We start from the raw sequence: 26,549 nt of genomic DNA on the forward strand, positions 1-26,549 counted from the left end.
GTCAGAGTGTCAATGGGATCTGCTGATATGTTATCTATTTCGACTTGTTGATATTATATTTGTTGATATTATATCTATTTTGTTATAGCTGCTTTATTATATGTGTTTGAAGATTATTTGGTAATGTCACCACAATGAAGGTCGAAACACAATAATTTCATTTAAATGGATATAATATCATCATATTCAAACCATATATAATATCAAAACAAATATAATATTACAGATCTAGAAACCAGAACACGTTTCACTCATGTTACTAGATCTAGTTCCAATGATGATGCGCCTTGGTCCAGTGAGTTGATTGGTGGTGTTGATTGTCGTCGTCGTTGGCCGGATTGAACTATTTTTCGAACTTTGGTATGTGATTTCATCAAGCTTTTCTGGTGACTCAAGTGATCAATGAAGGTCGGTGATGATTGGGCATTGGTCGAGCTGTCACGAAGCTTCATTTTGGTGGTTTGTTCCTCAAGAACAATGGTCGAATGACAAACTTCCTCTATGAAGGCGCAAGGAAGAAGAAAAAAGAAGAAAAATATGAAATATTTTAACAATATAAGGACATTTTGATAAGTTTGTAACTTTTATTCTTATTTCTAAAGTTTTTTTTCGACTTGCTTCTATCGGAACACAACTCTCACATTTTGTCTCTTTTTTTTTCAGAAACAAAGAAATCATAAAAAAGAAACATAACAACTATTCTGAAATATATTATACTTCATATTTCTTTTCTTTTCTCCTTCATGATTTTAAATTATTTTATTGACCAAATATGGTCCCCTTGTGGCCTTGTGCACATAACACATGTCTCTCTCTTTTTCTGAAAGGATAAGCTTCTCCTCAAACAAAATCTGTACTCCTCATCCAAAAGGACACCACATTTGTACCATTAATTTATGCTTTTCCCCCCCTACTTTCAAAGTTTGTTTGCTACCATATGAATTAAACTGATTTTAGGTAAATGTTTAAAGAGGCCAAGGATTTTTGGTCCAATGCCCTTTGCCAGCTTGTGAGTAGCTGACATATCAAGTGGAAAAATTGAACATTTTTAACATTACTACTTTAGCATGGTGTGAGATAGGACTTAGAAGAATTAATTGTGGGGTATGATTATACTTTAGTCATTAATATATACCAAATAAATAGTGCTCAAAAAATAGTTCATTTTGGGTTCTTTCTGGTTAAAAGTTCGACATCCATCTCACACATAACCCAATAATTCAATATCATTAATCCCAACCCAACCTCCCTAAGAATTTTGGCAATTATAGTTTAAGAGTAGTGAACTTCAAACAAAAAATCGTTGGATCATATGGTTAGGTTAATTGTGTGAATCTCTTAGTATATGTACGTGGGATTCTGACATGATTTTGTGTTATTTTTGTATTGACCTACTATCCAAAACTTAATCAGTCCATATGGTTGTATATGGTCCATGGATTTAGTATTGGAATGGAGTTCGGTGGATTGTGCGATTACTGCGATACTCTCATAAAAAAAAAAATCAACTTCATATAAGAGGCTGACCCTCCTATAAGGACATTACCTTACACGAGCATATTCGAATAGTCAGTAGTGAATTAGGAAGAGAAATCCATCAATTATTTCATTCAATAACATTATAATAGGCCCCAACTAAGAAAGAAGATACGTGGAAGCTTCAATACTCATTAATATGGTGATGGGAGCATTTCATACCCAATTAATTAATTAACCCATTACCATTAATCTTTACAGCTGTTTCTCATGATATTTAATACCAAATTGAATGAAAAAGTGACGGCCCAATTAACGTTGTGCACTTATGGATTCCAAACTCACTTTCATTTAATTTTTTTCAATGTGTGTGGATCCATTCCAAATTGAATGTACATTATTGACTTGACTGATTGTGCGGTAGCAGCTACTACTACTCACAAATGAAATGCATGTTCATCCATCAAATTATTTTAGTGACAATCCAATAAGATGGTATCAAACCTCTAAAAAAATTAAATTTGGGTGTTAGATGTCCCATAAAAAGCTATAGAAATGTCATATATAAAAATAAAAATAAATAAATAAAAACTCTCTAAACGTCGTTGTGTCAAATTTTACAGAACATGCCTCCATATTGTCACATCTGCCAACCAAAAAATAGATGGTTCTCTCTAACGAAAACTTGAACCAAATATCCCTCGTGGATCTAAGAGTATTTGTAATGGTATTATTTTGTCTGGACCAACAAATATGTATGGGGTTTTGTGTTTTGTTGATGTGATTGTATTGAGTTTTGTGTTTTGCTGATGTGACTGTATTGAAAGATTATGTTTTGGTGGTTTTATTGTGGACAACATGGAGGGCATGAAAATTTGTTGGCCTCCATGTTGGGTGGGAAGGAAAAATGCATATGAATTTGTATTTTGTTAATGTGACTATATTGAAAGATGTGTTTTGTTGACATGATTGTATTGAGAGACGTGTTTGATTTGACTTGTTATGTAATAGAGGTGAGACTCATTATTGATTTTTTTTTACCCAGCAAAATGTGACCATTGCAATTACTCTAAAAGCACGTGTCCCTGGAGAGAAGGCTATAAAAGGACCAAGGTCTCTCTAGAAGAGATCATCTTCGAACAATATCCTCGATTTCTTGAGAATCCCAGTAGTGTTCAAATAAACTTCAATCAGTTCCATAATTCAATATTATTAATCCTGACCCAACCTCCCCAAGAATTTTGGCAATTCTAGTTTAAGAGTAGTGAACTTCAAACAAAAAATTGTTGGATCAGATGATTAGGTCAGCTGTTTGAATATCTTAGTACATGTACGTGGGATTCTGACACGATTTGGTGTTATTTTTGTATTGAGCTCCTGCCCAAAACGTAATCAATCCATGTGGTTGTATATGGTCCATGGATTTAGCATTGGAATAGAGTTCAATGAACTGGGCGATACTCCCATCAAAAAAAAAAGTCAACTCCATATAAGAGGCTGGCCCTCCTGTAAGGACATTACCTTACACGAGCATATTTGAATAGTCAATGGCGAATTAGGAAGAGAAATCCATCGATTGTTTTATTCAATAACCTTATGATAGAGCTCAATTGAGAAAGAAGATATATGGAAGCTTCAATACTCATTAATATGATGATGGGAGCATTTCATACACAATTAATTAATTAGTCCATTACCATTAATCTTTGCAGCTGTTTCTCATAATATTTAATACCAAATTGAATGAAAAAAGAGACAGCCCAATTAAGGTTGTGCACGTATGGATTCCAAACACACTTTCATTTAATTTCTTTCAATGTGTGTGGATCCATTCCAAATTAAATGTGCATTGTTGACTTGACTGACTGTGTGGTAGCAGCTACTACTACTCACAAATGTAATGCATGTTCATCCATCAAATTATTTTAGTGACAATGCAATAATATGGTGTCAAACCTCTAAAAAAATTAAATTTTGGTGTTAGATGCATCATAAAAAGCTACAGAAATGTCATATATAAAAATTAAAATTAAAAAAAAACTCTCTAAATGCCGTTGTGTCAAATTTTACAGAACATGCCTCCATATTCACATCTGCCAACCAAAAGGTAGATAGGTCTCTCTAACGAAAACTTGAACCAAATATCCCTCGTGGATCTAAGAGCATTTGTAATGTTGTTATTTTGTTTGGATCAATAAATATGTATGGGGTTTTATGTTTTGTTGATGTGATTGTATTGAGTTTTGTGTTTTGCTGATGTGACTGTATTGGGAGATGTGTTTTGCTGATGTGGCTGTATTGAAAAATTGTGTTTTGGTGTAGTTTTATTGTGGACAATATAGAGGGTATGAGAATTTATTGGTCTCCATATTGGGTGGGAAGGAACAATGTATAGGAATTTGTATTTTGCTAATGTGATTATATTGAGAGGTGTGTTTTGTTGATGTGACTGTATTGAGAAAAGTGTTTAACTTGACTTTTTATGTAATAAAGGTGAGATCCATTATTGATTTTTGCTGACCAACAAAATGTTACCATTACAATTGCACTAAGAGCACGTGTCCCTGGAGAGAAGGCTATAAAAGGACCAAGGACTCTCTGGAAGAGATCATCTTCAAACAGTATCCTCCATTTCTTGAGAATCCCAGTGTTCAAATAATCTTCAATCAGTTCCACATTTACTTGCATTTATTATTTGTTTTCATATCCGCTTTATTCCTTGATTATCATGAGTTACGGGGCCCTGCAGTAGATGTTCTACTGCACGGCCTGCATTAAGGCCATTAGAGGCCTTAATAATTTTTTAAAAATTATCAAAAAATTATAAATGTAAAGTATTTAGTGTATAGATTAAGATCATGTTTTTTTTTCAAGGCAAAAAAACTAAATTCATTGAGAAATGATAACAAATTAAATAAGTATTTGATCAAACGGTAGAAAATGCTTCACGTTTGTATCAATCTTTAGTCAACCAACTTAATTTTTTTCCCCTAAAAACTTACATCATTATGATCTAAACACTAAAAACATTACATTTATTATTTTTAGATTTTTTTTAAAAACAATTGATGGCTCAAATGAGCCTACTGCAGTCCTGCAGTAGATTTTCTACTGCAGGGACCCCCCATTTGTGATTATCATCTTGTAGATCCTTACTGATTTGATTGTTGGAGAACCTTTGGCTGACACCCCACCGGTGTCCTGGTTCCCTGACAATCACTTTGTCTTTTTACTTCGCAAATCATTGATAGTCATCTGGAAGATAATCCTTGATTGTAAAATTAGCCCCACAAGGAACAAGTTGAGAAATTATTGTATGAATGAACAAAAAGTTGGGAAATTATTCGTCTTGTGAAAATCACTCTTATTCTCTTTCTTAAGACAAAAATGTGTATTATCATGAAAACAGAAAGTATATGATAAGTGGTAAATAATAAAGCGGTGAATGCATGTGTGCAATGGATTTAGATGAGTTGATTAAAAGAAAACGGAAGTACTACATGTCTATAATTTTGATGTCCATAAGTGTCCATAATCTAGGTGGCATGAGGAGAGGGGACCATCTAATACAAAATGATCCCCACATTTCTCCTCATGCCACCTAGATTATGGACACTTATGGACACCGAAATTATGAATACATATCATTTTGGAAAAAAAAATTCTACACTTATTGACAGAAATAGTGGACGCAGACACAAGGCTAACTCGCATTCAAACCTAAGTTTCATGCAAAATTGCAAAGACAATGGCTAAAAATACATGAAATGGCCTGCAATATTAATACCTAACTTAGTGCAAATTATAGCTTGTTTCACTTACCAAACAACACAAGTTACGTCTTGCTTCAAGTTGAGAGAAAAAGAATATTAGCATGTATTTTTAACAAACTACTTCAGACAACCTTAAATGAAATAACATAATCAGATGTAAGAGAAGACGAAAATGTGAAGAATTTCATCAGTATAGAACATCAGAAGACCAGTCAAGGGTGTAAAGAAATAACAAGAAGTTTTCCCTTTAATACCAGAGATACAAGTCCTACTCCCACATTCAAGTGTCTCCTTTCAGAGGAGACTCCAATCTTTATCTCATGCAAAATATATAATGGCGAATGTGAATGTTATTTACAAGTTTCTTACCTCATTCTGAATTCATTACTGCCACTAAGCTAGTAAACTCAAAAGAAGAAAGAAAAGAAAAGAAAAACATAAACCTGTATACTCAGGAGCAGGAGCAGGGCAGCATATGGTTCAGCTGACTACTGAGTCCATTTAGTACCCTTTTTCAAATCAAATGAAATTAATTTCCAGAGTACTTGTTTCCCTGAGCAGTTCGTTCCAAAAGTCGTCGTCATCCTCACTCAGGTTTGATGCTCTCATGATTTCTACCACTTGCTCCAAGGTTCATTATCATCCGATTCTTTATTCTAAAAGTATGGGATCGGCTACACGAGTCTATAAGAAAATTAACAGAAAGTTAGAAATCCACTACGTGTATTCACTGCAGGAATATTATGTATAAAACCTCGAGGTCACAACAAGTTCAATCTTGGAAACAACCTCTCCACATATTATGTGGAGTAAGTTTGCGTATATCCTGCTTGTCCTCGACCCAGTCCACTGTAGAAATCTTGTGCACGGGTGGGTGTTGTTTACCAATGTCATGTATAAAACCAAATGCAATTGCAGCTACAAAAGTATCCCCACAACCAATGGTGTCAATGACTTTCACCTGATCACATATCAAAAGAACACCACGTTACATGATTTAAGATATACTAATGAAAAGATACCACAAAGGTTATGCTAAAAGAAGTTAAGTAGTTTCCCTCCCATCTCAATGTCTTCTTTCTTCAACTGTTTAAAGAATATCTGGTCCTCTAAACTTCATTAAAAATATAAGTTGAAGAAAGAGAAAGTAAGTATTAATGAATTTCCTAAAAAAAGTACTAATGAATTTCCTAGAAAAAAGTACTAATGAATTTGATGGTTTAGGGTTTTGCTAATTTTAATTCATTGAAGCAAAATTTTAGAATGAAAAAAAGTCAAGAAAGTGTACATTAAATTCTTTTAGAAACATCGGAATGAACCATCTCCAAAAACAATGCCAGAGTAGGCATTCTAGTACTTAATGGACATCATTATAATAATGGAAAGTAGCATCATAGCATCATGTAAAAAAATGTCCAATTTTTCCTTTTCCTTTCTTTTGAAAAGTCCTACATCGACTGAGTCAAGCTGATAAAGAAAAATATCAATACCAACCACTTGAACAATGACTTAATTCTAGGCAAGAAGAATATCGGATTGTGGATTTTTCATCATGAAAGAAGGAGCCCAAGATATAATGGATAGTGTGATTAGCAAGGAACCTCTACCACCCATTTTAATAATCACCCATTTTGTGCGGACCCCTTTTTTAAGCAACTCCTGCCCAGCCAGTACTGGATTTCCTATGCCTGTAAGTGACTCAGCCTGCATGAAGTTCAACCCTGACACATTAAACTAAGAGAATCGTAGATAATATCAACTAGTAGACACTACAAAAGGGGGAGCTGAACCATATATTACGGCACATGACAATTTTAATAAGAAGAGTGGCAAATTATTAAGTTCATGAAATATTGGATATCAAAAACCAACATTTCCATATGATAAAACAGAAACTAAGTAAATATGACAAGATTAGATAGTTGAAAAAAACTAGGATAGCTACAACCCATGAAGTAATAAAAAGGCTGCATTGAAAAAATCTAACATTTCCATCTCAAATCACGAGATTGCTCAGAGTTTGACATGCAAAGCGGTAACTACAACCCGTGAAGTAATAAGAAGGCCATACACAACAAAGAGTTTACAGGTCATCAGAAAGCCAAACATAGTGCAAGTCAAAGTAGTCAAGAGAGACTAAGCAAACTATGAAACACAAACATTGGCCTTCTAAAGAGTACTCATGAAGCAACAGCAGATGATTGAAACAAGGACAATGCTTCAACGCAACAAAAGAAGCCAAAACATGATCAAACAAAGACAAAAGCAAAGACACAAACCCCCCAAGGAAAATATACCCTTTGAGAGCATAATGGACCACAACAACGAATAATGGTCTACGGTGCAAGGATCAGTCCTGCAGTTGATGATAAAATTTGGTGGAAGGGTGCCAAAGACAAGTTGTTCTTGGTGAGCTCTTATTACAAGGAGCTTATGAAAGATAAGGCTCACCTAGGGAGTTCTCATTTCCCTTGGCTTTGGATTTGGAAGTCTAAGAAGTAAGAACCCTCCGAAGTGTGTCTTCTTCTGTTGGGAGGCTGTTTGGGGTAGAATCCTCACAATCGATAATCTGCAAAGGAGAGGCATTTCCCTTGTGAATAGATGCTGCCTCTGTAAAGCAGACATAGAATCTATCAGTCATCTCTTCTTGCACTGCCCTTAGTCTTCTACAATCTGGGCTAATATTTTCATGATGAAGGGCACTTCTTGGGCCTCTAGTTCTTCAGTGGACAAGGAATTAGTGGCTTGGAAGGCTATGGGCAATGACAAACAGCAAAGGTGTTTCTTTCGGTAGGTTCCTATATCTGTCATGTGGATGCCGTGGTTGGAAAGGAATAACAGAGTGTTCAACGATAGAGAATCCACCATAGACACTTTCCTAGTCAACTGGTTGGATTAAATTAGATTTTGGGGTTACTCCTTTTCTGGGAACTTGTTTGAGCATCTATTCTCCTCCTTTGTAATCTGTTTGGGTTGCGCCCCTTGGCGCTTGAATAAAATCTTTTTTCCATTAAAAGAAAACAGTAATCTCACACATTCTGTGAAAAGCCATATGCCAAACCTCATCAGATGTTAAAAGAAGATAATCACTCATCCCCAGGAGATGGCTTAAAGCTCTCTGTTTTTCAGGTGAGCCAATAGAAAGAGTCTTTCCACATGTTCCAGGATCAAAGAAAACAAATGTCCCATATTCAATAGCATACTCTAAGGCTGAGGTTATCAATCTGGGGGATAGCTCATCAAAACCATATCCATCACATCAGGATTTTTGACTGTTATATTTCCATTTTTACATCTTCAGATAGATTGCTCATCTGCATGAATGAAGGCTCCTTATTAAAATCAGTTCGACTGGAAAACAAACCAACCGTATAAAAGATCACCATCCCTCGCAGGGTCGCCTAACTATTGAGGAAAAGGAAATAAATGTAACAAGGGCAGTGCAATGGACGTGCATGGCATGCATGAAATGAGTAGTGGATAGTCTAGTGGACGTGTGTGGCATGCATGAAAGAAGGCGGCTTTTATGGAAATAAGATCAACTAAGTGGAGTAGTACGCTAGTAGCTGGCAGTCAGCTAAAGAATGGACTACTTTGATTACACTATTTTTGGTTGAATAAGGAAACCCCCGGATAGTGTTATTCGGGTTAGTTATTTATGATTTACTTTCCGTTAGATATGTCCTAATCTAGGGATTGATATATCCCCATGATTATGTAATTTCTTTATTGACATTGTCCACAGCCATATAAGGTACCGCAGATCCGTCATGAGATCCATCACAAAGGCTAGTGACAGAAGGAAAAAAACAGTAACAGAAATTTCAGAGAAGCAAGATGGAAACCATTTTCTGAGCAGCTTGGAACTTGGAAGATAAAATTAATAAGAACAATAAATTTACCTGCAGAAATCATGTCTATACAAAGGGTCTACTAGTACCCAGCATAGAAGTGTTTCATATGGAGTACTAGAACAGCCAATAACATCAGTGCCTTCACTCATCGAACCATTCTGATTCTCTCATCGTGAAGCACATCTAGGAGGAACTGGCCGTAAATGTCATTAGCCACGTGACCAATGACAACGCAATGACGCCCCAATCTTCCAGCTGCTATGGCCATATTACAAATGCCATTGGCTTTCCAATTTCGCTTTATGCAAAGCACTATAATAAAAGTTGCAAATACTTAAGAGTCGGTATGAATTACAACTTGTTAAAGGAAATCTATTAATTCTGCCCACAAAAAGATAGGACAATGAAAAAAGAAAATGCATATACTATGCCATTCACACGTTCAAAAGCCAGACCACCAAAGATTTGAGAAGTTCAATAAAGCAATTGTGATAGCACCCATTTGACATAACCTACTTTCAATAAATAACTTACTGAGTTAAAACCCCTGTAATATATAACAGAAGCTCTCAGAAGAGTTTTGAATGCGCATTGCTTGGTTGATAAGAAAATACATAAGGCATTTTTAAACAAGTGTTCAAAGCAATAACTACAACCCATGAAGTAATAAGGCCGTACACAACAAAGAGCTTGCAGGTCATCAGAAAACCAAAAAAAGTGCAGGTCAAAGTAGTCAAGAGAGACTAAGCAAACTATGAAACACGAACATTGACCTTCTAGAGAGCACTCATGAAGCAATAACAGATGATTGAAACAATTACAATGCTTCAACAGAACAAAAGAAGCCAAAACATGATCAAACAAAGACACAAATCCCCAAAGGAAAACATACCCTTGGAGAGCATAATGGACTACATCAATGAATAAGTAATCTAACACATATTGTGAAAAGCCATATGCCAAACCTCGTCAAATGTCAGAATAAGAAAATCACTCATCCTCAGAAAATCATGCATAATGGACTTGCATGGCATGCATGAAATGAGTAATGGGGTAGTCCAATGGATGTGTGTGGCTGTGGCATGCATGAAAGAAGAAGGCTTTTATGGAAATAAGATCAACTAAGTGGAGTAGTAGGCTAGTAGCTGGCAGTCAGCTAAAGAATGGACTACTTTAATTACGTTATTTTTGGTTGAATAAGGAAACCCCCGGATAGTCTTATTCGGGTTAGTTATTTATGATTTGCTTTCCGTAATATATGCCCTAGTCTAGGGATTGATATATCCCCATGATTATGTAATTTCTTTATTGACATTGTACGAACTGGCCCACAGCCATATAAGGCACTGCCGATCCTTTATGAGATCCATCGCAAAGGCTAATAACAGAAAAAAAAATAAAAAAAAACAAAAAAACGAAAACAGTAACAGAAATTTCAGAGAAGCAAGATAGAAACTATTTTCCGAGCAGCTTGGAACTTGGAAGATAAAATTAATAAGTACAATAAATTTACCTGCAGAAATCATGTCTATACAAAGGGTCAACTAGAACCCAGCATAGAAGTGTTTCATATGGGGTACTAGAAGTGCCAACAACATTAGTGCCTTCACTTGTCCCAATCATTCCGATTCTCTCATCGTGAATCACATCTAGGAGGAACTGCCCGTAAATGTCATTAACCACGTGGCCTATGACAACGCAATGAAGCCCCAATCTTGCAGCTGCTATGGTGATATTGCAAATGCAAATGCCACCGGTTTCCCAATATCACTACATGCAAAACAATATAATAAAAGTTGCTAACATTGGAAATCGTGAGATTGCTCAGAGTTTGACATTGCAAAGCAATAACTACCATCCATGAACTAATAAGAAGGCTGTACACAACAAAGAGCTTGCAGGTCATCAGAAAGCCAATGACGGTGCAGGTCAAAGTAGTCAAGAGAGACTAAGAAAACTATGAAACACGAACACTGGCCTTCTAAAGAGTATTCATGAAGCACAGCAGATGATTGAAACAAGTACAATGCTTCAACACAGCAAAAGAAGCCAAAACATGATCAAACAAAGAAAAAAGCAAAGACACAAACCCCCCAAGGAAAACATACCCTTGGAGATAATGGACCACAACAACGAATAAGTAATCACACATTCTGTGAAAAAGCCATATGCCAAACCTCGTCAGATGTTAGAAGGAAAAAAAAATCACTCATCCTCAGGAGATGGCTTAAAGCTCTCTGTTCTCAGGTGAGCCAATAGAAAGTCTTTCCATGTGGTCCAGGATCAAAGAAAACAAATGTCCCATATTCAACAGCATACTCTGAGGCTGAGGTTATCAATCCAGTGGATAACTCACCGAAACCATATCCATCACATATTAGGATATTTTACTGTTTTATTTCCATTTTTACGTCTTCGGATAGATTGCTCATCCACATGAATGCAGTCTCCTTACTAAAATCAGTTCGACTAGAAGACAAAACAACCATATAAAAGATCACCATCCCTCGCAAGGTGGACTAAACGATTGAGGAAAATGAAATAAATGTTACAAGGGTAGTGCAATGGACGTGCATGGCATGCATGAAATGAGTAGTGGGGTAGTCTAGTGGACGTGTGTGGCACGAATGAAAGAAGAAGGCTTTTATGGAAATAACTAAATAAGATCAACCAAGTGGAGTAGAAAGCTAGTAGCTGGCAGTCAGCTAAAGAATGGACTACTTTAACTACATTATTTTTGGTTGAATAAGGAAACCCCCGGATAGTCTTATTCGGGTTAGTTATTTATGATTTAGTTTCCGTAATATATGTCCTAATCTAGGGATTGATATATCCCCATGATTATGTAATTTCTTTATTGACATTGTACGAACTGGCCCTGTGGCCCACAGCTATATAAGGCACAGCCGATTTGTTATGAGATCCATCACAAATGCTAGTGACAGGGAAAAAAACAGTAACAAACATTTCGGAGAAGTAAGATGGAAACTATTTTCTGAGCAGCTTGGAAGATACAATTAGTAAGTTCAATAAATTTACCTGAAGAAATCATGTCTATGCAAAGGGTCTACTAGAACCCAGCATAGAAGTGTTTCATATTGGGTACTAGAACTGTCAACAACATCAGTGCCTTCACTCGTCCCAACCATTCTGATTCTCTCATCGCGAAGCACATCTAGGAGGAACTGCTCGTAAATGTCGTTAGCCACGTGACTTGTGGCAATGTAATGAAGCCCCAATCCTGCAGCTGCTATGGCCATATTGCAAATGCCACCGGCTTCCCAATATCGCTACATGCAAAACAATATAATAAAAGTTGCAAACAATTAATATAGTATAAATTACCAACTGTTAAAGGCAATATATTAGTTCTACCAAAAAAGATAGGACAACGAATAAAGAAAATGCATAACCATGCCATTTGCACGTTCAGAAGCGAGACCACCAAAGATTTGAGAAGTTCAATAAAGCAATTGTGATATCACCCATTAGACATAACCTACTTTCAATAAATAACTTACTAGAGTTAAAACCCCTGTAATACAACCAAAGCTCTCAGAACAGCTTTGAATGGTGATGCTTGGTTGATAAGAGAATATATAAGGCATTTTTAAACAAGTGTCCAAAGCTAAAGCAACTAAGAGCCTAATCTCTATCTTCGAGCGTCTATCAGATCAAACTCAACTAGTTCTGCTCAGCCAAGAGTCCTTTTCCATGAATTTAAGGGATATATTATCCTACAATTAAAAGGTACCATATCATTTTTACCTAGTTCAAAAACCTTAATTTTGGTCTCCTTTTCCTCTTTCAAATTCTGCGACGTATTCATGTTCATTTGCTAAGAATTAGTGTTCATCTTCTAAATGAGCAATTAATCTAACTTGACTCATCAAGAACTAACAAAGAATAATCAAACAAGTATTTAACAGCTTCAACCATCTAGCTTCCATTCAGTGATTTTTGAAATGGAAAATCAAAGCCTGAGCCAAGATTTCATGATTAATTTCACGCAGACAAAAAAAGCCAACAGGCAATCCGCTGTCTTGCTTCCATTCTCAACCAACATCAGTTTCCATAACTTCAGACTTTTTTAAACTTGATTACCCTTATCAAAGAACCAAAGAGCAAAGCCTTGCTTGTTCCATGGTTTTACTGCCTATCAAGCATATCAAAATTCAAAAATTGTATTATACAAAACAAGTTCTTGCAAACTAGATATATCTACAGACGCGAAAGGGCATTTAAGCATTACCCCACCTTATCTCTAGGACTATCGCCGATATCAAATATAAACTAGTAATATAAAACTCAAGTCACATTCGACTACCCTAAAACCAAAACCAAAACGCAAGATACTCCTACAGAGACATGTATCCATATAATGGAAAGGTAATTAAATAAACCTTATCAGAAGGGAAAGCGAAAAGCTGCTGCAAGTAGGCTTTGCGAGCGTCCATGGAAGGCGGAGGAAGGTCGGGTACATCGAGAACAATATAAACGCAGAGGTTTCCCAGAATCACAACATCAATGGCTTTCACCACGCTGGTCCCCGATTTACAGTCAAAATTTGTATCACCACTGCAGCTGAAATCGGAAATTTGATCTCCGATTGCGGAAGAAGAATCGAGGGTATGTAGGAAGAGCGAGTTAAGTGCCTGTCATCAATTAGTCGATTTACCAGAAAATGTATTTGAATTTTTTATTTTTATTTTTTTATTAAAAAAAATGGTTTTAGGGTTTAAAAATCAGGTGACGGAGTATTCATCATATAACATGAAATTCTTAACCATTATCCTCAGGGCATTCATCAACAAGACCAATAAACTCTTTCATGTGACTTCTAGACTCTTGTAGGATTTGAACGCGTTGGTTCAGGATTAAACATGTGATTTTTAGGTTGTATCATTCTAAATCTCGGGTCGTCTATTTAGGCATTAATGTATTAAAAAAATGTAATAAAGCTTGACATATTTTACTCAAGACAAAACTCTTTCCAATGGTGTTCGATTTTGAATCATATAATTAATCAATCCACTTCATGTTTTTGCCCTAATTTTTATCCATGGAAAATTAGGAATAGTGAAATTTCCAGCAAATCTGAAGACCTCATTCTCATTCCATGCATTGCAAATAACATAATAAAACAGAAAATGCATTCATTCAGTCATTGATCCATCACTAAAGGCTTTAGTTTTGGTTTTTGTCTCCCTCCTCTTCTTCCTTCCTTACTAGGGCTTTGGTTTTGGTTTTGGTCTCCCTCCTCTTCTGCCTTTCTTCTGGACTTTCGTCCTTGTAATGTCCCCTCACATGGGAGGCAAACTGTGTAGATGTAGTGAAGCCGTCCCCACACTTGGGACATACATATAACACACTCCTTGAACTTCCTTCCACACTATTCATCCCCTGCACATCAATTCAAATTAATAACAAAACTCATACATACATACATATATACATACATACATGTGTATATATATATATATATTGCATGTTATGAGGAATTAATAAAAATAGTTACCCTAATAATAATTACCTCAGCCTGGTTTTGGTTTTGGGGAGGGAGGTCGATGTCCTTCCCAAAAATCCTAACAGTTTTGGTTACATTTTGGTTCATATTTTCATTGGAATTGGAAGGGGTGTTGGTGTTGGTGTTGGTGTTGGTGTTGGATTGCATTGTGGAGGAAGAAGGAATGGTATGAGGGAAAGATTTTAGGAACTTCAATTAACTCTTGCACACACATTTGGGTTTAGTGTGCTACTCTTAATTTATAGAGGGTGTTAATTAATTGCATAGGGGTCGAAATTTGGGTAGTCAAAATCCAAATCCAAAATCCAGATTTGGTTGTAATTTGATTTATTTTATAAAAATGGAAATCACATTTATTAGTTATGATAAAGGTAAATATTTTATTTCTAATGAAAGACAAACAAGTCAAATATCAATATTTTGGGATAAGTATTGAATAAACCTATGTATTTTCAGAAAAAATCGAAACAAGTCTTTGTACTATTCTTCGGGCTAAAGACGTCCATCTACTTTGTGTTCGGGCTAAACAAGCCCCTTGTAATGAATAATGAATCCGTTATAATGACCCAGATGTGACTTTGACATTAGTTAAATATATGTGATAATTTTTTTTTTTAATTTCTTGAACTAGTCATTTTAAGATTAAAGAAGTCCTTATACTTTACATAAGGAGAACGGAAAATGATATAAACCCCAACAATTCATTACACGAAAGCAAAAGTTATACCTGACGCTACGTTAGTAGCTTAGGAAATTACAAACCCAATACAACACCCAAAAAAAAACACCATCATCAATGCATAACACAAACACAAAGATGTAATCAATGCATAATGCAAATTATAAAAACATCATTTTTATCCACCAAATGCTTATTCTTGAGAGTTGAGAGGCTTTCTCCTTCTTCTTTGTACTTTCACTTCCATGGTCAATCACCCTTGACATGGAAGTTCTAGGCTATGAGAAATCATGAAAAAAACACCATAATCTAGAACATAAAATATATAACACAGTGAATTCAACACAATACAACATGTGTCTGGGGTGCATGAGGCCCGCAAACTCGGCCTTAGGCTCAACATATATAGATTTTCATGGGCTTGCCTGACATGTGTAGTTTGCGGGCTAATATCCAAAAAAGTATAACTAGTAAATACAATTTTTTACACCAAGGCACGAGTATATTAATTACCAATATAAATTTTTGGGATAAACATTGACATGACCCCTGAACTTTCATGAATGAATCAATTTAACCCCTGAACTTCATTTAGAATCAATTTAGCCCATGAACTTTCAAAACTGTATTTCGTTACAATTTCCATCTATTTAGCTGATGTGGCAGCAAGTCTGAAAGCCACATGTCATGTTAGTAACGGAAAACAACTGCTACATCAGCAAAAGTTGATGGAAAATGGGCTCAGGGGCTAACTAACTACATTAGTGGAAGTTGAGGGTTTAAATTGACCCTAAATAAACTTCAGGGGCCAAAATAATCCTTTCATTAAAGTACAAGGGTCATTTGAAAACTTCTCCCAAATTTTTTCAATCAATTAGCAGCTTCATTTTTTTTTATAATGTAGCTCATTGGGCCAACCCAAATCTAAGTGGACCGATCTAACCGGGCCAAGCCCATATCCCAAACCGACCTTTCATTAATCCTATAAAGAAACCACTCCTTTCTTCTTGGCCGATTTTTCTCCAAATCTCAGTCTCTCCCCAAACCCAAACCATCAGAATTCAGTAACCCTATTCAGGTCTGTTTCTTGTTTCGATTCGTCATTATCTTTTACTTCTCAAGTCTGATTCTGATTATCTAATCATCATAAACCCTAATTTCATTCTCTCTAGGGTTTTTATTTGTCGAATCTAAGTTCATCAACCATGGATCCGGAGATTGCAAAGACACAGGAGGAGCGTAAGAAGATGGAGGAAGAGCTTGCCTCTCTTACCTCCCTTACATTTGACCGCGACCTCTATGGTGGCGGTGACCGCGATGGCTATGTCACTTCGATTGCCGTCAACGATGATGAGGAAGCCAATGACGCCATGGATAACGAGGTTGTTCGCAAAATGGCCTCATACACTGCCCCTAGGTCGTTGCTGAAAGAGATGCCTCGTGGCGGTGATGAGGATGATAATAACTTGGGGTTTCAGAAGCCGGCCAAGATTATCGATCGAGAGGATGAATATCGAAGGAGAAGGCTGCAGCGAGTGATTTCACCCGAGAGGCACGATGCCTTTGCTGCTGGGGAGAAGACTCCTGACCCCTCGGTGAGGACGTATGCGGAGGTGATGAGGGAGGAGGCGTTGAAGAGGGAGAAAGAAGATACTATAAGAGCAATTGCGAAGAAGAAGAAGGAAGAGGAGGAAGCGGCTAAGGAAGGTGGAGGAACTGCTGCTGCGGCTCCAGTTCCTAAGAGGAGGAATCGGTGGGACCAGTCGCAGGATGAGGGTGGTGCTGCGGCAAAGAAAGCTAAGACCCAATCTGATTGGGATTTGCCTGACGCTACTCCAGGGATTGGGCGATGGGATGCGACCCCGACACCAGGGAGGATAGGTGATGCGACTCCTTCTTTGTCCAGGAGGAATAGATGGGACGAAACTCCTACTCCTGGGAGGTTGGCAGATTCAGATGCCACCCCTGCTGGTGGTGCTACACCAGGGGCGACTCCTGCCGGGACTACCTGGGATGCCACTCCAAAGGGGCTTGTGACTCCAACACCAAAAAGACAGCGATCAAGATGGGACGAGACTCCAGCTACCATGGGAAGTGCAACCCCAATGGCAGGTGCTACACCAGCTGCTGCTTATACACCTGGAGTTACTCCTGTCGGGGGAGTTGAGTTGGCGACTCCTACTCCAGGGGCAATTAATCTGCGTGGTCCTATGACACCTGAGCAGTACAATTTATTGAGGTGGGAGAAGGATATTGAAGACAGGAACAGACCCTTGACTGATGAGGAGCTTGATGCAATATTTCCACAAGAGGGATACAAGATTCTGGAACCTCCAGCCTCCTATGTGCCAATTAGGACACCAGCTAGAAAGCTACTGGCCACACCAACGCCTTTAGGAACGCCCCTTTATTCGATTCCAGAGGAAAATCGTGGCCAGCAGTTTGATGTGCCGAAAGAGGCGCCTGGTGGGCTGCCGTTTATGAAGCCAGAGGATTATCAGTATTTTGGGGCACTTTTGAATGAGGATGATGAAGAGGAATTGTCTCCTGAGGAGCAAAAGGAGCGGAAAATCATGAAGCTTTTGTTGAAGGTTAAGAATGGGACTCCTTCACAGAGGAAGACTGCTTTGAGGCAGCTTACTGATAAAGCCCGAGAATTTGGTGCTGGGCCTTTGTTTAACCGGATTTTGCCTTTGCTCATGCAACCCACTTTGGAAGACCAAGAGAGACATCTTCTGGTGAAGGTAATTGATAGGGTTCTGTACAAATTGGATGAGTTGGTTAGGCCTTATGTGCACAAGATTCTTGTGGTGATTGAGCCTTTGCTGATTGATGAGGATTATTATGCACGTGTTGAAGGTAGAGAGATCATTTCTAATTTGAGCAAAGCTGCAGGTTTGGCTACTATGATTGCTGCTATGCGTCCTGATATTGATAACATCGATGAGTATGTTAGGAACACAACTGCTAGAGCTTTCAGTGTTGTTGCTTCTGCCCTTGGTATTCCTGCATTGTTGCCATTCTTGAAAGCTGTGTGTCAGAGTAAGAAATCATGGCAAGCACGTCATACAGGTATCAAGATTGTTCAGCAGATTGCAATTTTAATAGGTTGTGCTGTTCTTCCTCATCTAAGGTCTCTTGTTGAAATAATTGAACATGGTCTAAATGATGAGAACCAGAAGGTGAGGACGATCACTGCTTTGTCCCTGGCTGCTCTTGCAGAGGCGGCTGCCCCTTACGGTATTGAGAGCTTTGACTCTGTATTGAAACCATTGTGGAAGGGTATTAGGTCACACCGTGGAAAGGTCTTGGCTGCTTTCTTAAAGGCAATAGGTTTTATCATTCCTCTCATGGATGCAATTTATGCAAGCTACTATACAAAGGAAGTTATGGTCATTTTGATTAGAGAGTTCCAGTCGCCTGATGAAGAAATGAAAAAGATTGTGCTCAAAGTGGTGAAACAGTGTGTTAGTACGGAGGGTGTAGAAGCTGCATATATTCGTAGTGATATCCTTCCTGAATTTTTCAGGAATTTCTGGGTCAGAAGGATGGCTTTGGACCGGAGGAACTACAGGCAGCTTGTGGAAACAACTGTGGAGATAGCAAACAAGGTAGGAGTAGCTGACATAGTAGGGCGGATAGTTGAGGATCTCAAGGATGAGAGTGAACCTTATAGACGAATGGTTATGGAGACAATTGAGAAGGTGGTGACAAACTTAGGTGCATCCGATATTGATGCCAGGTTGGAGGAGCTTCTGATTGATGGTATCCTTTATGCCTTCCAAGAGCAGACCAGTGATGATGCCAATGTGATGCTTAATGGGTTTGGCGCTGTTGTAAATTCTCTTGGGCAGAGAGTGAAACCTTACCTTCCACAGATTTGTGGTACTATTAAGTGGCGCTTGAATAACAAGAGTGCGAAGGTGAGGCAGCAGGCTGCAGACCTTATTTCGAGGATTGCTGTTGTCATGAAACAGTGTGGAGAGGAACAACTCATGGGTCATCTCGGCGTTGTCTTGTACGAGTACTTGGGAGAAGAATACCCAGAAGTTCTTGGATCAATTCTGGGAGCTCTCAAGGCAATTGTGAATGTTATTGGTATGACGAAAATGACTCCTCCCATAAAAGACTTGCTTCCTAGGTTGACCCCAATATTGAAGAACAGGCATGAGAAAGTGCAGGAGAACTGTATAGATCTTGTTGGTCGTATTGCAGATCGTGGTGCTGAGTTTGTTCCGGCTAGAGAGTGGATGAGGATTTGTTTTGAGCTTCTTGAGATGCTTAAAGCTCACAAGAAGGGTATTAGACGAGCAACAGTGAACACTTTTGGATATATTGCCAAAGCCATTGGACCACAAGATGTCTTAGCTACCCTGTTGAATAACCTGAAGGTGCAGGAACGTCAGAACCGTGTTTGCACAACTGTTGCAATTGCTATAGTTGCAGAAACCTGTTCTCCTTTCACCGTCTTACCAGCTCTGATGAATGAGTATCGTGTCCCAGAGCTTAATGTGCAGAATGGTGTTCTGAAATCTCTTTCCTTCTTGTTCGAGTACATTGGTGAGATGGGTAAAGACTACATATATGCAGTTACTCCATTACTGGAGGACGCTCTTATGGACAGAGATTTGGTTCACAGGCAGACTGCAGCTTCTGCAGTGAAGCACATGGCATTGGGGGTTGCTGGGTTGGGTTGTGAGGATGCGCTTGTCCACTTAATGAACTATGTGTGGCCTAACATATTTGAGACATCTCCTCATGTCATAAATGCTGTTATGGAAGCTATTGAAGGGATGAGAGTGGCCTTGGGTGCTTCTGTTGTGCTGAACTACTGCCTTCAGGGGTTGTTCCATCCGGCTCGGAAGGTTAGGGAAGTTTACTGGAAGATCTATAACTCACTGTACATTGGAGCTCAGGATGCCCTTGTGGCGGCTTATCCTATCTTGGAGGATGAGCAGAGTAACTCATATAGTAGGCCTGAGCTGATGATGTTCATCTGAATTGATGTTTAAGATACCATCACATCACAGTAGCAGATATATTAGGTAATCTTCAGTCTTTTGTTTCCGTGGTATTGTTAGTATTGTTCAGAAACTGTCTGCCTATTAGGCTAATATTCTTTGGGTACTGCTTATTGTTATCTGAGCTTTTGCATTATTAATCAGGACTTTCACTACAGCGAGGCCATGAAGTTGGCGGGCATGTTATTCCACATGATAGGTGATTTCAATGTTAGCAAAACACTTGACATTGAAAACGGCATTTAGCCAGCATTGAAACTGTAATTTCTGGATAACTGGAATAGGATTGCTCGACATAGTGCATGGAAATAAAACAACTGGAGAAACCATTCAAGGCTCTCAGGTCATTCGAATTACATTTAGATGGCAGGATTGATGTGTGGAAACAGAACATTAAAAGAGTGCAAGCAGTTTAGAGGCCCCCTGAAGTCCATGGAACTGACAGGAAGGAGTGCAAGCGGATGTGATCCATGACATTATTATCCTAATGGTGTCAAGTCCTTTCTTTGAATTGTGTTTTATCTTACTGGGCCAGCTGACAATATATATAATAATCCCTTTCACATAGAAACATTGTGGGAAGAATTTTTCACAAGATCTATTATGTTTTGTCTTCATGCATTTGACAAGTAGTTTAACTATTCTTCACCATAGATTCTCTTCTGAATAGTGTTCTCAAGGGTGGTCACCATCTTGCCATAAATTAGATTTTTCTTGGGGCCTTGACCTTCCACAACCACAACTTCAGCAGGCTTGGTTTTGACTTGTTCACCAGAAACTATTAATATGCCTTAAATATGAATGACGGCCATTCTTCCACAAGCAGCTAGTTTAGCTCGCTCTGCTTCAGACCTATTCTCCAGATATTGGACTTTTAACAGAATTCCTACTATTTCTTTCTTCTATCTATTCTATTCATTTTAGAAAAATAAAAAAATAAAAAAGGAAGATAAACTATATTTTATTGTCGAACAATATAGAGGACAAACCTGCGGCTGCAACGCACTCATCTCATGGCACAAATGATAAAATAAAATTTCCACACATACATGAGTATTGTATAAAATGGGCATGTTTAAAACTATCTCCTTCACTCGTACTTTTCCCAAAAATTAGTGACCGAGTCAGTATACATCTAGTATCCATATTTCAACCGCAAAATGGAGACCTATGAATTAAAATGAAAATCCAAAAAAAAAGAAAAAAAAGAAAATTGTACCTTTCTTTAAATTAAATCAATGGGCTTGCTGTTTCCTGAAACAGGACATCATACAAAATGGAGTCGCAAAATTTAGATAGAAGGACATCAAAAATCAATAGAGGCCCAGAAATTTCCACCAGAATGTTCCCACTACTCCCCAGATGATAGCATTAATCACTGCCATTACAAATCCCATTTTGAATACATCGGGAAGGTCTACATAACCAGCTGTCAAAAGATGGAATTTAAATCCTAATGTCAGCCATAGTAATGCAACAGATAATAAACATGTAAACAAAAAGACAGTAAAATACATGGCTGCCAACAAGTTTATGGGAGCGAACCAGAGATACTACTTACATTTTAACCCTCCTACAATGATTTTCTATTTTATACAATTATTCATTACTGTTGTGTAGACAGTGCAATTCTGAAGCACAAATTTATTTTTAATGGTTACAAAAAACTAAAAATATGTATGATTCAATGTGTGTGTGTGATCGCGGGGGTTGTGTGTGTGCTTGGTCATCTGTAAAGTGTAAAGCTGAGCTTTGTCAGCAACTATCTTTGTCTGAACGAGTTGAAATGATCGGTCATGTACAACATTTGCATGAAGATTAAAAGAGAGAAAATACTAATAAATAAACATGACTTAACAAAAGGCTGCATTATGGTGGGGGAAGTGCATACCTCCATAGTATACCGCAGCCTGACCACTACTATAATGTGTAAGAGCACCAAAGAGATTTGTGTTGTAAGCTAAAGTGAGCGCTGCCAACACACCAGGCACTCCAGCAGCTAAATGCATGGCAAGAAATGCAGAGTATAAGGCTCCTACATGACCAGTTTGGCTAGCAAATAGGTAGTGGATGAAAAAGTAGGCAGCTTGAAGAACACCAAACGCAGCAGGCCAGCTCAAAGAGAGAGATTGAAGACCCGTAGCAACACTATCAGACATCCAGGTCACAATGCCAAGGTTTGTTAATTGGCCTGCCATGCCCACTAAAACAGCAAACCAAGCCAAAGTATCCCAAGCTGATTTTTCACTTAAGCAATCGTCCCAATCAAGGACTCCCAACAAAAGGAGAATCGACAAGCCAATCATTGCAGTCACAACACTAGGTATGCCAAGAGTTTCTCTGCAGAAAGACCAAGAAATATCAGTCAGCAAACTCAGACAGGAATGCATTAAGAGAGAAATCATGATGACCGATAAGTTCAGCCCTCTCTTTTGAGGCCTATAAATGTCGCATCGTATTGACCCAAATAATATCAAGTGCATCAATCTAGTGATTTTTTTTGATAAGCATCTAGTGAATGTTACAGACCCACCAGCTGCACTGGTCCAAGCAAATGAATACAAAAGAGTCGAGACATATTTATCAATTTTGAGGGGCAATGTTAAATTGGAAATATAAATACCACCACAACAGGAATCCTAAGAGTTTTTGAGTGGTAGAATTTAAACCTCTGAACTTGTGGGATTTGTTAGTCCTAAGAGAAAAAAGTCCATAGTCAGCAACACATGGGAATTGAAGCAAGAATGTATCTAATCAATATTTTGCAACAATTGAATTGGTGAAGAAATTTTCATAGCATTCAAGTAATCTAAGGTATACACGAGGAATCCTCAATATCTGTGAGTCAAATATATGTGCATAGCACAAAAGCTCCAGATTAGCCTGCACCAAACTGCATATGACCTAATTTTTTTCTGAATGCAAAAGAAATTTTATTAAGAGGAGCATACGACTTCTTAGAAACACAAGCACAAGTGAACAGCAATAGGATGCATAAAGGAAAATCACTCCCTCCCCTCTCTCTCTCTCCATCTTAACAATCTACAAGCTTATTACCAAGAGAAAACACATGAATTCACTAGATATCCTTATTTCAAAGTTCATCTATTAAAAAACAATTTACAGTAAATTAAGATTTTACTTACCCAAAGACCCACAAAGACACTGCAAGAAGCATTGTACCAACCATGACCCATTCATTTCCAGTAACAGGACCCATTTGCTCCAGCTTCTTTGTAGCCATTGCAGGAGCATCTGGTGTGTCTTTGGTTTCGGGAGGATAAAGCTTATACAAGACAAGTGGAGTAAGCAGAAGAGAAACAATTGCAGGTAGACTAGCAGCCTTGAACCAAGAAACCCACGGACTTGAAATAATCACCCCAAGTTCCTCAGCTAATTTGAGGCATAACAAATTTTGTGCTGCAGCAGTTAAGAAAAGGGCACTGGAGTTACCAGCAGACTGTCACACATCAAACAACGAACACATAAATTGCAGTACCACGAAAAATTGAGGCAAAGTCAACAATAGATACATCATGATACATCCAAGAAGGACATTATGTAATGCCAAAATTACAAATAATAAACCTTGCACAATCCAACTATAAATTTTCGGTCAAGTCAATGCGAGAAAGAACTTTTAAACGGCACTCTGCATTCTGGGCCAGTAGACATAAATAAGCAAAAAATTGGGAATCTCCAATATGGCAATCCGATAAGAAAAACTGATAAGTAATCCCGTGAGGAAGCAAGAAATGCTTCATTCTACATTTACTAACCTGCTAAAAAATTTACAATAATATTGAAGCACAAGAAAAGGAAAAAAAGGAGGAAGAATGAAGATACTCGAGATCGGAAGAAGAAGCATTCTAGAATGACAGTAACCCAAAAGCTGTTCCACTTGTTGCTGGAAGGCACAAGTAACCTTGTGGTGCTTTCACAATTGGGTACATCCGTGCATCTATGAGAGCCAAAATTGCAACTAAAGGATAGCCATCTATTGTCTTCCTTGATTGTTCACATGGTAACAATAGAACAGTTTTGTGACAATAGAACAGTGGAAGGCTTTTTTAGGGTTATAAAGAGACTACACAAAGTGTATGGGAAATGGTAGTCTCGCACTTGATTGCTATTAAACAAATTCCAGTTCTCTAATGGCATCTTACAACAGTTGCACTCTACCATTTTGTTGTTCAATAGTTGGCACAGTTTTTGGTTTGCCGATAAATCCAAGGAAATGGAGGGATTACTAGTTGCAGAAGCGTGAAATGCTGAAGCTGGCTAACATTATAAGATGCTTAATAGGTTTAATCATTCAGGGAGCAAAAGTGAAGATCATGAATTAACAGAGTACATCTCATTTTCCTCTTTTATTTCGTTAATACAAACTTCTCAGAAGGTAATAAAACAGAATCCAAAATTTATCTTCTTTTAAGAATTTCCGAAATATAAGTAATTTGTGTTCAAAGTAGGGTGATCAAACGTTTAAAGTTCTATGATTGATAGCAATGGCTGAATGAAAAGTTACCTGAAATTGGGATTGAACGAGGTAAGCACCAAGCTTCCTCGAAGAAGAGTCACCGGGTCTACTCCCAGCAGACAGCGACAACGACTTGATAATCGGCAGGAAAACCCCACCGGCCCTTGCAGTGGTGCTCGGCATTGCTGGAGCAATCAAGGCCTCACTGATAGTGAGCCCATAGGACAACCCGAGAGTGCTCTTCCCCAGCCACTTCACGAAATAAGTGGCAATTCTGTCTCCAAGCCCTGTTTTCACAAACCCACGAGCAAAAAAGAAAGAAATGACAATCAACCAGATGACCTCGTTAGTGAAGGCACTGAACGCAGTGGAGAAGGTTAGTGTCCTGGTCACAATTGAAGTTGTTAGCCCTAAGAAAGCCCACGCCCCAACAGGCAGAGGGCTCAAGACGAGCCCAGCAATCGTTGACACGAAAATTGATAGCAACTGCCATCCTTGCGGAGTCACATCGACGGGCTTAGGGACAAAGAATCGGACAAGGAGTCCAATTGCGATTGAGATGATGAAGGGGATAACTTTAGCTCCTTGCGGTGGAGATGAGATCGGTGTCGGTGGGGTGACCTCTGCTGGTGGCAGAGAAGAGGAGGAAGCGCGGATTGGGAAGTGGGTTTTTCTGGTGAGGGGAGAGAAGACAAGGGGTTTGGGGATTAAGCTTGAAGAGAATGATCGTTGAGTCGAGATTGAAATTGAAAGAGATGGAGAGAATTTAGAGACGGGTTGTAGTGATCTGTGGCGGAGGAAGGCGGCGCTTGTGGATGAGAGAGGGAAAGAAGTTGTGGATGTGGCGGAGAGAGAGTGAAGTGCGAAGCTCTCCATGTTTTTTACTCTGTGTGTGTGTTAGGAGGGAGGGAGAGAGTTGAGAGACACAGAGGGAAGTGAATGAGATCGGTACATGAGACAGTTGTTCGCGGCCAAGCGGAAATTCCGAAGACAGTTGTCTGTGTCATTGTGATCTCAGACTAGACACTCTACATGGGCAAGATAATTGGGCCCTTAATAACATCTAGGGACTCGTGGGCTTCATGGGTCAGGCAGTAGCCCATGAAAATACAAGGCCTAGACTCAGAGAAAAGTCCATTTTAGAGCTTTTGCAGGGCCATAAACCATAATGCACAACCAAGCCCATAAACTTTGTTTCTCAGGGATTATTTGATATTAACAAAACTGAGAAGGTTATTGTTTTATTATCATGTCTTCTACATCTCAAAAATCACTTAACTGGTAAGGATTTTGTTTCAAAACTAAAGCTTCTGTTGATCTTTTTATTAGAACAAACGCATTTTTGGTGAGAAAATAATGGGCCTATGCTTACAAGCTAGTTGAACTTGTTTGCCCACAATCCTTGGATGTGGGACTTGGTTTCTAACAGATCTTGCCCTACTAGCTGGTTTAAAGCCTGTTGGAGTTGTGTGTGAAATTGTGGATGGTGATGGCGGCTCCAATGCTCCATGGCTAGATCACCAAAGCTTCGTGAATTTGCTCAAAGGGAGAACTTGAAGATTATATCAATTGCAGATTTGATCAGGTAAAACATGCCTTATTTTTTAAGAGAGAAGCATCATGGACATCTGAATTCTCCTTCTTCTGGTTTTTATGGAAGTTTTCTTTCCATGATTGATGTATAGAATGATAATTGTGGTTGCCATGATTAAGTGCCAAAAGCTGAAGACCACATTTGG

At 38.3% G+C, this 26,549-nt stretch overlaps 3 protein-coding genes across 18 annotated transcripts; 1 reads left to right on the forward strand and 2 right to left on the reverse strand.

Annotated features, from left to right (window-relative positions):
* Window positions 1-5,424: 5,424 nt before the first annotated feature.
* LOC120004274 lies at window positions 5,425-13,920 on the reverse strand. Of its 16 annotated transcripts, none has more exons than XM_038853572.1 (5): window positions 13,507-13,920; window positions 12,143-12,393; window positions 10,617-10,873; window positions 6,876-6,953; window positions 5,425-5,933 (listed from the first exon to the last, which is right to left on the reverse strand). In XM_038853572.1, the coding sequence occupies exons 1-3, from the start codon at window positions 13,558-13,560 to the stop codon at window positions 10,828-10,830; spliced, it is 351 nt and encodes a 116-aa protein (XP_038709500.1). In that variant the 5' UTR covers window positions 13,561-13,920; the 3' UTR covers window positions 5,425-5,933; window positions 6,876-6,953; window positions 10,617-10,827. The 16 variants fall into 16 exon arrangements, with proteins under 16 accessions (XP_038709500.1, XP_038709497.1, XP_038709498.1 ...); XM_038853569.1 differs by having other exon boundaries at window positions 5,425-6,210; XM_038853570.1 differs by having other exon boundaries at window positions 5,425-6,210; window positions 6,857-6,953.
* A 2,400-nt stretch (window positions 13,921-16,320) lies between these two features.
* On the forward strand, window positions 16,321-20,925 carry LOC120003684 (splicing factor 3B subunit 1-like). Its single transcript, XM_038852705.1, has 3 exons — window positions 16,321-16,387; window positions 16,482-20,354; window positions 20,475-20,925. The coding sequence occupies exon 2, from the start codon at window positions 16,515-16,517 to the stop codon at window positions 20,307-20,309; it is 3,795 nt and encodes a 1,264-aa protein (XP_038708633.1). The 5' UTR covers window positions 16,321-16,387; window positions 16,482-16,514; the 3' UTR covers window positions 20,310-20,354; window positions 20,475-20,925.
* A 610-nt stretch (window positions 20,926-21,535) lies between these two features.
* LOC120004585 (dicarboxylate transporter 2.1, chloroplastic-like) lies at window positions 21,536-25,743 on the reverse strand. The gene is made up of 4 exons (XM_038853953.1): window positions 24,859-25,743; window positions 23,477-23,790; window positions 22,222-22,670; window positions 21,536-21,759 (listed from the first exon to the last, which is right to left on the reverse strand). Exons 1-4 carry the CDS (start codon window positions 25,684-25,686, stop codon window positions 21,644-21,646), a joined length of 1,707 nt encoding a protein of 568 aa, XP_038709881.1. The 5' UTR covers window positions 25,687-25,743; the 3' UTR covers window positions 21,536-21,643.
* Window positions 25,744-26,549: the final 806 nt, after the last annotated feature.

Source organism: Tripterygium wilfordii, chromosome 8 (assembly GCF_013401445.1).
Source record: "Tripterygium wilfordii isolate XIE 37 chromosome 8, ASM1340144v1, whole genome shotgun sequence".
Classification (NCBI taxonomy): Eukaryota; Viridiplantae; Streptophyta; class Magnoliopsida; order Celastrales; family Celastraceae; genus Tripterygium; species Tripterygium wilfordii.